Source organism: Babylonia areolata, chromosome 1 (genome assembly GCF_041734735.1).
Source record: "Babylonia areolata isolate BAREFJ2019XMU chromosome 1, ASM4173473v1, whole genome shotgun sequence".
NCBI classification, from domain to species: domain Eukaryota; kingdom Metazoa; phylum Mollusca; class Gastropoda; order Neogastropoda; family Buccinidae; genus Babylonia; species Babylonia areolata.
The window spans coordinates 18,837,862-18,851,268 of NC_134876.1; the positions used below are offsets into that span (position 1 = coordinate 18,837,862).

General features: G+C 45.1%; 1 protein-coding gene across 2 annotated transcripts in view; it reads right to left on the bottom strand.

Annotated features, from left to right (window-relative positions):
* The window catches only part of LOC143280402 (uncharacterized), a 43,832-nt gene that overhangs the window by 25,837 nt on the left and 4,588 nt on the right, over nt 1–13,407 (bottom strand). Inside the window, exon 1 of one of the 2 annotated variants that reach the window (XM_076585047.1) lies at nt 8,884–9,409. The exons of the other annotated variant lie outside the window; for it this stretch is intronic. Within the exon in view, the coding sequence (XP_076441162.1) occupies nt 8,884–8,886 (3 nt within the window). The 5' untranslated portion in view covers nt 8,887–9,409. Of the gene's footprint in view, nt 1–8,883; nt 9,410–13,407 lie in introns of those variants that run through there. 2 annotated transcript variants of the gene reach the window in all.

Here is a 13,407-nt window from a genome sequence, read left to right on the forward strand (position 1 = left end):
GAGTGAACGTGGGAGTTGCAGCCCACGAACGAAGAAGAAGAACAAGTGTGAAGCTGTTATAGGTTACCTTGTGGTTTGGAGCGCTACCACGCCACTATCTATCTTCACTATTTATTGGACACCTACCCTGATGCATGCTTTTATCAACCCACTTCCGCGTACTTTATCTCTTTTGTTCTGCTTACCAGATAGTTGTGCGCTAAATCAATTTCTTTGTCGACATGTGCCCGAATGCGTTTGTTTGTCGGTGACATCAACGATGAGAAGGAAGGAATATGGGGGGCGGGAGTGGGAGCTTTGGGGGTGCGGGGGGTGGATATTACAAGGTGATCCCCAGATACACATACTGATGGCGATACTGACATAAAGTTAACTCAGACTACCATCAAGTAAGTGGTGTGTGCGTGCGTGCGTGCGTGTGTGCGTGCGTGCGTGTGTGTGTGTGTGTGTGTGAAGCTGCATTTAAAGAAGAATGCATGGCTGAGAAATAAAGAATAAAAGAAAGAATGGAAAGAAAAGGAAAAACGAACGAAAGGAATAAAATACAAACTTTGTTTTAACAGGAAATTTTCCTTTTTTTTCCCCCGGGGGTCAAAGAGAGAGGGGAGCTAGGGACAGATGAGGAAGGTCACGGATCTTTAAAAAAAAAAAAAAAAAAAAAAAAAAGTGGAGGAAGGTGTAGACTCTTCCCTGACAGCGCGTACAGAAGCGACCAGGTCCCCCTGACTACGGCTGTGTCGAGTCGTCCACCCTGAGCGTTACACCCCGACCTGACACAGAGGTCACCAGGTGTTGCCTCCCGTCACAGGCATACTTTACAGGAGTCGTATAGCACTGACCTTAAACTCTGAGCCAGTACTGGTCTATTCATATCTATCTTGGCACGACTCGCTCATGCGCTGGCACGCCTCGCGGGCATGCGCGCACGCGCTCTACATTCGCATGCACGCACTCGCCACCCACACAACACTCATGAGAACAAGAACCACCTGATATATTCAAGTTGAAAAAGTCCAGCGCGTCTACAAACATGGCACAGGTCTGCACTGAAGCCGTATGGGTCAGTATGGGTACATCAGTGTGGTATGTAGGTCTGTACCGTGCTAGCCACACCCATCGGACATACCATGTCCAGTAAATAAAGTATCATTAATATAATTATGCTTATATATTTTTTCAAGTTTCAGAGTTATTTTCAAGGAGGCCTGAAAGCGTGCAGACTGGTCCACATACGCTAAACCATATCTGCTTTGAAAAAAAATAACAACAAACAAAAACATAAACAAAAAAAACACCACATGTCTCACGTGCGCGTAAACAACGTGCTGGTCAGGCCTTGAGAATCTACACACCCTGGGTAATAGGTGTGTTTTTTTTGTTGTTTTTTAGTTTTCTTTTAGCAAGGATCGAAACGCCGTCCTTTGTTCTGTCACACAGCTCGCTCAAGATCCCAACACTGAGCTTCCGACTGTGCGCGACGCCCGTGCAAATCCTTCAGTGATACATTCCTCTGCCTCCTTGTGACTCCCATCCACACTTTGTCCCTCAGTGGGTAAAAGCAAAGACTACAGATCTGCATGCGTATCGCGTGTTTGGTAAAAGACTGACACCAACGGGAACCATATAGATCACCACGAAGTATGTAGATCTATCCGGACACGCTATACGGTGGTCAGAAATCCGCAGTCAGTCAGTGATCTACATGTCAAAAGCCCGGAAGGCAGGTGGCAGAATGGTTAAGACGCTCATCTGCCAATACAGTGAGTCCGTGACGGTCTCGGTTCGAATCCCTCTCTCGCCCTTTCTCCCAAGTTTGCCTGAAAAATCGAACTGAGCGTCTAGTCGTTCGGATGAGACGATAAACCGAGGTCACGTGTGCAGCACGCACTTGACGCACTGGAAAAGAACCCATGGCAACGTAAGTGTTGCCCTCTGGCAAAATTCTGGAGAAGAAATCCACTCTGATAGGTACACAAATACATATGCATGCACTCAAAGCCTGACTGAGCGCGTCTGGGTTATGCTGCTGGTCAGGCATCTGCCTAGATGTGGTGTAGCCGATATGGATTTGTCCAAACGCAGTGATGCCTCTTTGAGAAGCAAACTGAAACTGAATCTCTAAGCCAATGGACTTTGATTCCACCATTCCAAGAAAGCGGGGATCGTCTCTTGTGGAAACAGAGTGAAGATGAATAAAATTATGAAATAACGTATGATCATCACCTTTTGTATCAGTATGCCTATCAAATACAAGAACATCGTCAAATGCTTGTTCATAAAAAAGACCACGGAAAAGGACCAAGGATTTTCAGCGTTGGTTTAAGAGTTCTCAATCCTTGTCAGTCAACATTATGTTATGAACTACTTTTTTTTTATTTACTTATTCATCTATTTATTTTCCTCAACTGACATTTCTTTAAAACCGAGCATAAATTTCGAAGTCAGTGGGGGATCTTGTTTGCGTGGTGGATAATCAAAACATCGGAACACGAAGCATAAAATATGACTGTCAAAATGTTTGTTCTTTGTGCAGGAATATTCATCATATCTTCTTTTTTTCTTTTTCTTTTTTTTCCTTTTTTTTCTTTTTTTCTTCTTTTTTTGGGGGGTGGGGGTGTGGGGGGTTGGGGGACGTAAATCAGTCTGCAAGAAAATGCACGCGCTCACGTGTGTGTGTGTGTGTGTGTGTGTGTGTGTGTGTGTGTGTGTGTATGTGAGTGCGTGGTAAGCAAAGTGTGTAACACACACACACACACACACACACACACACACACACACACACACCATGTGCGAGCGCGTGTCCCGACGCGCGCCAATGCATCCGTCCATCAGTAGCGTTTTGTTTTTGTGTTTTCTCACCCCGAAACCTTGACAAAAGGACAGGTCAGCCACAGCAGACAACGAACAATATGCACTGACGTGGACCACTTGGGCCGACAACCAGCGGACGGATTTCCTGTAAACAAGTGGAAAACGGTTCGGCGGCTCTCTCAGTTGTCTCACTCCGCCTTGGTTCGAGCGCTGTCATGTACGTACATGTGTGTACTAGGCCAATGGACCGCTGTACCTCAACTCCGGAATGACCGCCACACAGCTGGGCTAGTGTCGAGTGTCGCGTGCCTATCATAATCATTAATATTATGCACACAGGCATCAAACTGAATATTCCTACCACAGGAAGACAGAACACGCACTCAGTCACACATGCATGCACGAACGTACTTTACTCGTACGTACACACACACACACACACACACACACACACACACACACAAATATATATATATATATATATATATATTACAAACACACGCCAACACGCATGCACACACACACACACACACACACACACACACACACACACACACACACACACACACACGGGCAGAGACAAAGATACAGAGATAATTCTACAAAGAGACAGCGTGGGGTAGGGAGGGAGGGGGAGACAGACAGACAGACAGACAGAGACAGAGAGATAGGAGAGTGATTGAGAAGGAAACAGAAAAGTGGGCGGACCCGATCAGGTGAGGGAGAGGAGGAGACAAAGGAGGGGAGGGGGGGGGGGGGGTGAAAAGGAAGCGGAAGGGGTGACGGAAAGTACAAAAAGCGGATCACAACACGATCACGTGGGGAGACAGAGACAAAGAGAAAAAAACAGAGAGAAAGAACAAGGAGAGACACAGAGACAAACAGCCGGACAGAAACATTGACAGACCGACCGACAGACAGACAGAAGCAGAGACTCGCACAGACAGCATGTGCAGTAAACACAGTGGAGACATGAAATATTAATACGTGTTTTATATACCACCAGGGAGACGCCGACTTCCATCACATAACCACAACATACCTGAAAACAGCGATCACACACGCACACGCACACACACACACAGGCTATACACACACACAAACACACACACACACACACACACACACACACACACACGTTTCAACACTATTGCAATGCGGGTTATGTGTGGGTTTGCGGGGCTTCAGTGGTCCGACCCAAACCGCAGCACACAGACTGCAGCCCTCCAAGTGAGAGAGAGAGAGAGAGAGCGAGCTGAGAGGTGGTGGGAACAGAAAGGCATGTACGTAGACCATACTGCTGTATTTGTGTTTGCGTTTAATGCATTAGTAAATCACAGTCAAATATCGTGAAGAGAAAGAATGTTAGCAGTCACACCCCATCCTCTGTGACGCCCCCCCCCCCCCCCCCAAACCACCACACCTCAACACACCCGACACTTATCACAACCCTTCTGTATCGACATTGACCCCTGCCACACGCACACAACAAACGTCCACAGTTGTAACTCAGCCAGCAGATAACATTGTGATCTGTCGTCGCGGACACGGACTTTGTCAAAGCAAAGACTTTGCATACAGACTTCTCAAAAAGTTAAGGAACAGTTCATAAAAAAGGATATATTTACATATTTTTTTTAAATGTTAAAAACTTTTAGAGATAATCTACATTATGCACTCTGCTATGGACTACTACTGGCCTCTTATGGAATGTACAAACGTCTGTTTCAAGGACACGTGCACCATGACGGGTGCAATAGCCGACTGGTCAAAGCGCTGGACTTTCGATCTGAGGGTCCCGGGTTCGAATCACGGTGACGGCGCCTGGTGGGTATAGGGTGGAGATTTTTACGATCTCCCAGGTCAACATATGTGCAGACCTACTAGTGCCTGAACCCCCTTCGTGTGTATATGCACGCCGAAGTTCAAATACGCACGTTAAAGATCCTGTAATCCATGTCAGCGTTCGGTGGGTTATGGAAACAAGAACATACCCAGCATGCACACCTCCGGAAACGGAGGGTGGCTGCCTACAAGGTGGGGTAAAAAAAAAAAACACACAAACAAAACAAAACAAAAACGGTCATACATGTTAAAAATGTTACATGTCTGTCTCAGTATGTATGTGTGCTTGCCTGAAATCTGATTGAATGACACAGGAAACGAATGAGGAGCGCCCAGTGGCAGCCGTCAGTCGGCTCTACCCAAGTATGCAGCCTGTTGCGCAAATGACCCCGTGTTTGTAAACGCTTAGAGCTTGGTCTCCGACCGAGGATAGGCGCTATATAAATGTCCATATCAATCAATCAATCAATCAATGAACTACAGCTTGAAAATGCGTCTGAGAATTCTCTGTTTCAACCCCCCCAAAAATTACAAATATTAAGTGATTTATAAACAATAGTTGCGGTTCTTCATTGTAAAATAAAATTAAATTATAATTAAAAGATGCTCAAGTAAGCCCCTCTGGTTATACGTGTTGCTCATTACACTGGCTGCACACACCGCTGTTTGCCGGAAGTTCAAACATCCTTTCGCCATGCCATGTGCAAATCAGTTCCCATGTCGTCCTTAACTTTCTGTGAACCATGTATACATATATGGTCCTTGATTTCGTGAAGTGAAGGCTCCGTTGTTATGTCATGGCCACTCTCCTTCAACTGGCCGTCCCCGCACCAAGCCCACTGGGCAGTGACTAGTGACGTCAGACCAGGTATCAAATAGCCATTAGATCAAGTGGGTCTGCCGAGAGCACAGGCAGTTCGCTCTGAGTGAATGGAGATCGTGTTCCCGAGCACAGGCCATGTTCAGGTTATTTTAGCATTAATTAAGAGCACAATGTCGGATTTTGTTTTCTGTTTTGTTTTGTTTTTCCCCCCTTCCGCTCTTAAGGCGAACACAGAAAGTTGAAGCAGTTCTGAACGCTTGAGTTTGTTTTCGCTCTCTACGATCGGCTTCGGATCCACTCTGTTTACGTATACCCAGGTTCAAACACTTGACTGTTGGCCACTGTTCTCTGTCTCTGGACCTTGCATTTGGAATGAACCTCTTTCGCTTCGTTAGGTCTCCGCACTCAACTCTTTCAAGTCTGGCCTTAAAACCCACCTCTTCACAAGATAGCCAGCCTCCCTCCCCTGCCTCTTCCTTCTCTTCAGTTTCTTCAGTTTTTTAGTTATGCATGCATGTGAATGACTGGTGTGAAAGCGCTTAGATTTGTCTCTGCACAAGATTCAGCCCTATATAAATACTATCATTATTATTATTATTATTATTATTATTCATTCTTGATCAATGTGTATATCTATCTGTTGTCTAAAGTAGCGGTCTCATTCCTCAGAGGTCGATGTTGGAACATACCTGCAATCTATTATAGGCCTACCTACCATCACAAATAAATCGATGAAATTCTTAAGATGTAGAATTGAAATGTTAGTGTAGTATCTACAAAATTATAAACAGCAGACCAAAAACAAAAAAAGAATTCCATACATGTTTGTGTACAGAACGACCATGCGGGTACACATGTTTGAGTGCGTGCGCGCGCGGGCGTATGTGCGTGCGTTCTTTCACACGTGCACCGCGTTATAAATGATTGTTTGCATATTTATCGTGTTTGTTCTTAATGTCTCGGTTTTTTTTGTGTGTGTGTTTTTTTTTTCTGCAGTCTGTTTTTGTTTTGTTTTGTAATATTTGTTTGCAACACAACTGTTCACTAACTTACAGAGAGAGAGAGTGTGGGGGGGGGGGGGGGGGGGGGGGGGGGTCCAAACGAAACGAAACGGAACTGACGAATTTTATTTCAAGAGGGTAGGTAATAAACATTAATACTAATTGTTTTGTTGTTGTTGTTGGATTTTGTGGGGAGTAGTCTGTGTGTGTGTGTGTGTGTGTGTGTGTGTGTGTGTGTGTGTGTGTGTGTGTTTGTGAGTGTTTGCTTTTGTTTTGTTTTTTTGTTTTTTTACATCGAACCCTCTTGGGAAAAAAAACAAGCCATCTACAGGTCATATTCCATATACAGAGGGAGAGGGGAGAGAGAAAGAGAGAGACAAACAGACATACAGACAGACAGACAGACAGAATAAAAATGGAAAAAGAACACATCAATCTGTCAAGAAGATTTGTAGCTCAAATTTTCGGAACGTTCTCGTTCCTTCCTCAACGCAAAATGCCGCTGCCAGGCTCCGTGGGTACCATGACTCCACGACGCACAGCACAGAACCCTTCCTCAGTTAGCTGGCGTATGCTTCATTGCACTGGCAGACGATGTGCATACTAGCATTTAAAAGATATATATGTGTGTGTGTGTGTGTGTGTGTGTGTGTGTGTGTGTGTGTGTGTAAAGTAAACCTTGAATGCTCTTCTCTAAGAACCTACTCTTGGGCAGGGCATCTCGGCCAAACCTGGTGTGGATTCACCTTCCTCTGCAATTACGTTGTCAGGAAATTGACATGAGACTGATGTCTTGCTGCTTCATCCCCTATAGCCCTGTACATCTGATTGATCAGAGCTTTTTTTGCAGGCCGCCTGTGGTTGTCATGCTAGATACAGTGAAGATCTGTTAAAGCTGACAGCTGTTCATAGCAGTCTAGCCATCGGTTATGTGAGAATTAGGTAACTGATGACTGGTGCAGACCAACACTGATACACTGCTTTCCAGAAATTTCAGATAGCAAAAAGAAGAACACACCAATCTGTCATGTTGATTTATTATCCAAATATTCGGAACGTTCTCGTTCATTGCTCAAGGGATCGAATTATAGTTACCAGCCAATTATAGTTATCATGTCAATTTCCTGACAACGTAATTGCAGAGGAAGGTGAATCCACGGGGCATGCGCACATCAGGTTTGGCCGAGATGCCCTGCCCAAGAGTAGGTTCTTAGAGAAGAGCATTCAAGGTTCACTTTATATATATATATATATATATATATATATATATATATATATATATATATATATATATATACAGCCGAGTCATACCCACGTCACCACGTGCAGACTATAGCTGTGTCAATGACTGCAAGGCCTCACCACCTACACACCCACTCCACACCAACTGGGTAAACAGGATGCACACTGCACCCACAGCACGCACGGATCACAGATTGTGTTGTCTGACCGCTGTCGCCAAACGGATGTCTATAAACCAGCTGATCTAGCCTACTGCTGGTCGTGAAGCGACCCCCCAACCCATCCCCGCCTTCCTTCACCACCACTCTCCCTCCCTCCCCTTCACACACACACTTACACACACACACACTCTCTCTCTCTCTCTCTCTCGTTTAATGTGCATTGCTTGTGGGGAAGGGGGGTAAGGGTATGAAGAGGGCTGCACGCGTGAGGATATATGTATGAATATGTGTGACCGTGTGCATACACATAAAATCAGGTTGGTATTTTTTTTCAAAATCATAATGGTTGAGACGAATAGAAGCTGACCGCACAAACTGCTGTTGGGAAATCCTCACCCGGCTTTGAACAGTTTTACCTCCTCATACCTATCGTCAGTCCGTCAGTCAGTCATCTTATCATGCATCGTCGCTCATCCTATCGCGAGCTAGTAACTGCCACATTCCTGTCATCCATCTGTCACCAGAGCATCAGATGCCCGTGCCGACAGGCCGAGATTTCACCTGTCACCTTCATACAGTGGCGTAACTAACAAACATTTATGTAACTAACAAACATATATATATATATATATATATATATGCAAGTGTCCACGAAATTTTGATTTTAGTTTTTATTTAGAAATAAAAGTTATTATCTTTTTCGTTCTTTTTTTTTTAAAGGTGGTGTCGTGGTGTGGGTGGGTGGGTGGGGGTGGGGGGGGGGCTTCAGAAATATCAGTTTAAGAGAAATAAGTCAGTGCATGTATATATGGCATGCCACTTGCAAAGGAGACAATGCACACATCCCACCATCATGTTGCCGAACATAATGTCCACGGCCGGAGTGCACATCAAAATGAGTATCATCATCACACCGGGCAAATCAAACCATTCTCAAAATAATCAATCAGTAACAGCCGGAGCGAGAAGAAGAGAACGCCTTATTATGAGTTCAACTCACCATGGGAGGTCCCGGCGCAGGGAGGGAGGAAGGGGAGATCGATGGCAATACGTCACTTTATATCAACACTGATCAATATGTGTACTTTTTTTTTCATCCAAATCGATCACCAACAGAGGGCAACAGCCCCAGGCAAGTGGAAGAAGTGGACGTTGTGTGTCATTATCGGAGGTGATCACACAACCCAAACTCCGTGTTCACCAGTGATCAGTTTTTATCAGCTGTCCTTGGCAAGAGCACTTTCCGCTTCAGCACTATCTACACGCTGATAACACCTGTATCAAACATACTACAATGAACACAGCCTGACCCCAGCCCAGGGGCTTGTTCCTCACTGTGTGTGTCTGTTAACCCTCTTCATTCGGGTCATAGGAAGTGTCGCTTAGGGTCAGGCTGCCAAGGGCTCATCGCTCGTCCTCACAGGTGTATCACAACCCCATACGCACGCGGCATGCTCAACAGGAAGACTGGCACGCGAATGGTGCTGCGCTGTGGACCTACGTGAGTTCATGCAGCCTTGTGGATGAAAACTGGCGTCCACTTATTAGCTGTCATGCGGTCACGGCGAGAGAGCTCTATTAATTAAGAGTCCACGAGCTGTGAGTGTGAATACATCTGTCGCACACGCAGCTTCATCACGCATATGGAAGTCTATCTTCTGATATAACGTATGCGAGCTCACCCACATAGCCCCCGAATACTCTCTCTCTCTCTCTCTCTCTCTCTCATGCAAGTCAAACATTCCGAACACATACTTCTTCATTTTTTAAATAATGAGACATATTCGTGCGGAGCACGCATTCCTGGCGATCTCAACATTCAAACGCATAACTGTTTAAGGGATGATGGGAAGAAGAGGTGCAGACACAGAACACTGAAACACACAGGTTTATGTGAAGGAAGAGATGCGGGTAAAAGGGGCATTAACTATTTCAAGTCCTATCCCTAAATCTGTAGAACGGTATGATTGAAATCATGTCGTTTCATTTGTCTCAAAACACAACAGGCCATGCACAAAGCCCAGGGAACGCTCACACGTGTGACCACGATGTTTCAAGCCACAGTCAATTACTTTACATTCAAACACGGATGTCCTTTCACTGCTGAGACGTACGTATACTATGCACTACGTTCACTACTGAGACGACGGTATGCTATGCCTACGTTCATTACAATGTTTCTGCAAAGTGCAGGCCTTAATGGCTAGCGGCAGCAGCCGTATCACAACTAATGAGCTAAAAAGCTTGCGTTTACCACCTTTACACTAAAGCTTGTGTATTACCACACAACGTTCTGTGCTTTGGCACGAATGCACAATTACATGCAGTCAGTTAACCGACTGGTTCCTCTGTTGCTGACTGATGAAAAAGTAGGCGCGCCGATATGCCAAAGGTATGTCACAGACGCATAGACAGACAGACAGACAGACAGACAGACAGACACACACACACACACACAAACACACACACACAACACACACACACACACACACACACACACACACACACACACACACACACACACAAATCACGTGCACACTGAAGCGCGCTCATTCACTGACTCATTCACAGTGAGACACACACGCGCCGCGCGCGTGCTCAGTTGTACAAACATGTTCACTCGCGTTGCATGAAGTCTAAAGGCTCAGAATCAACAACAACAAAATTGCGCACATTGACAGTAAACTGAATTCCCACAAACCTCGCACATCACGACTGCCTGCTGTGTGTTCAGGTATTCAATATGCGGCAGATAATGTCTGTGTCTGTTTCATGTGAATAGCATTGACAGGACGAACCTGAAATGCACGGCCCATTTAAGGACAAACTGTGTAACAAAGAACCAGTAAACCAGACATCTGCATGTGTGTCTAGACCTTGAGAAGAGCATGAAAACGTGAGAGATGGAGACTCGGGCGGACAGAGACAGACAGACAGACAGAGGGGCAGAGACAGACAGAGACAGAGAGAGGTTACTGACAGTCGAACCAATAAACTAACAACTACTCAATTCCAAGCCACAACGGACAAACCTCACCCTGTGAGCTAACGGTCTGGCTACTAAAATAACTTGATTGATGAATAAATAACTTATCGATGGATAAATGAATGAACGAATAAATTAATTAATTAATCAATGGTATATAATTTCCTATTCTAGTATCCCGAATTGTGGAGCCTATGTCTAATGAAAAGTTTCAACACTTATCGACTGAAGCTGCCAATTATTGTTGTTGTTGTGTGTGAGTGTATGTATGTGGTTTTATTTTTGTTTTGTTTTTTTAACCTTTGCATGGTGTTGACGGCCGAAAACGGAAAGATGGGTATTCTGGCACAAACTGAATGAGCGCGTCAATACAGACGAGTTTTCGAACCTGGCAAGACGGCTCTGTATTAAAATTAAGGACAATGACCCTACTAGAAATAAGAGTTCAAAACCACTAAGAATGGGTAACAACAAACTACTGATGGTAATGTCGCTTCAACTGCGCCCGAAAAACACCACGGTAAAAAGTGGGCCCCTGAATTAAGTGTACTAAAATAGGAAAGAGCTTAAATAAATAAATAGAAAGGAAAGAGACTAGATAAACGAATAAGCAAGTAAATGAATTTTTTTTAAACACAACTGACAAACCTCTTCCAGTAAGTAACAGTCTGACCAACCCACTAACATAATCAGTTACTGAATGATTAATAACTGATTATCAATCAGAATTGGTGATTCATAATTAGATTTAATTGATGATGATGATAATAATAATAATAATAATAACAATGACAACGACAACAACAACAATGGTAATGATGATAATAATATACTGATAATCATTATCAAGTAATGAAGTTGCAACGGACAAAATTCCGTTCAGTGGATGTCAGCAGCTTCAGTACGACGACACAACAGGTTTCAGTTCACCAGCACTGCTCAGTTCACCAGTGTGACACTACAGACCAAGTTCCCGACCAAAGATCAAGTGCAGCCTGCTAGGACTGGGGAAACCCAGTCATTCGGCGGTCTGTCTCTCACAGAGGAAGAAAGGGATGGACAGATGAGTGTTCGGTGGTGGTGGCTGGTACCGAGGGAGTAAATGGGGACTGAGGGGTGGGGGGTGCGGACTAGGGTGGGGGGGGGGAATGTTGGGGATAGTACAGCGTAAAGTCTACCAGATCAGTATCAGTAGGTCAAGGAGGCGTCACTGCGTTTGGACAAATCCATATACGCTACACCACATCTACCAAGCAGATGTCTGACCAGCAGCGTAACCCAACGCGCTTAAACCGGATCGCTAATTGTAAGTACACACACACACACACACACACACACACACACACACCGGCACAGTGAGAGAGAGTAACATACTAAAGCGCAACAATCTGTCCCCCATCTCCCATCTCACTCCCTTTCTCTCTCCGCCTCTGTGTGTGTCAACCAATAAACTACTCCATCCCGAACGGGGACTGTCAGACTTGCCGCATGCGGACGTCCTGCGACGTCATTACTTCCCCATCTGATTTCAAACTGTCTTAAACAGATGCACAACAATAAGTGTTGTGGTGTTTTGCCTTTGCCGGGAGGTATCGCTTTGACTTGCTTGAATCGCGTTGACTTGACCACTGTGTACTGAGTCAGTGTTCGCCTGTGATCAGGGTTCGAGGCCCGACCGTTTTGGCATGGTGTTGTGTCCTTGGGAAATGCACTTCAGAAACTCCGATTTTCCTTACACCTCCCAGGTGTGAATCGTGGTTACCTTTGGTCAGGGATGGTTAATAACGCCAGAAGGAAAGTCCGAATGGGCCCCGCCTTCCTATGCCGAGCCCTTGAAACAGTGAATTAATTCACTGACTGCCCTTTTGGTCGTTGGGACCTTATTACTTTTAACAACAATAACGGAAATAGAAATCAGGGGAAAAAAAATTACGTGCGTGTGTGTGTGAACGTCCGTCTGTGGTCAGTGATGGTGGTGGGAGTACGCACGCACGCGCCCACATACAGAGAGAGAGGGAGGGGGAGGGGGAACGAGGAGAGATACAGATATATATACAGAGAGAGACAGACATACAGACAGAGAGAGAGACAGTCACAGAGAGAGAGGGAGAGATGGAATGTGTGCATGTGTATGTCGACTCAGAGAGACAGATCGAGAGGTAGGGGAGAGGGCAGACAAAGACGAAGACAGAGAAATCCGGTAAGATAACGAGTTAAAATCCTGGTTACTAATTTTAACGATTCAGGTTAGATGAATCTCCCCAAAGCCACTGACCATCTGTGTGTGTGTGTGTGTGTGTGTGTGTGTGTGTGTTTGGAGAGAGAACGGAACTGATGGAGACAGCACTACCTAGTATCTAACTGCTTGGAGTACAGCCGTTTTATACGAACAAACTGTGATCGCGCACTACCCTACCTAAGTGCATGGAGTACAGTCGCTTTAAACGACAGAACAAACTGTTTAAGCACTACCTACCAACTATTTGGAGTACAACTGTTTTAAACGCACAAACTGTTAAAGTTCAGACTGGGAGCAGT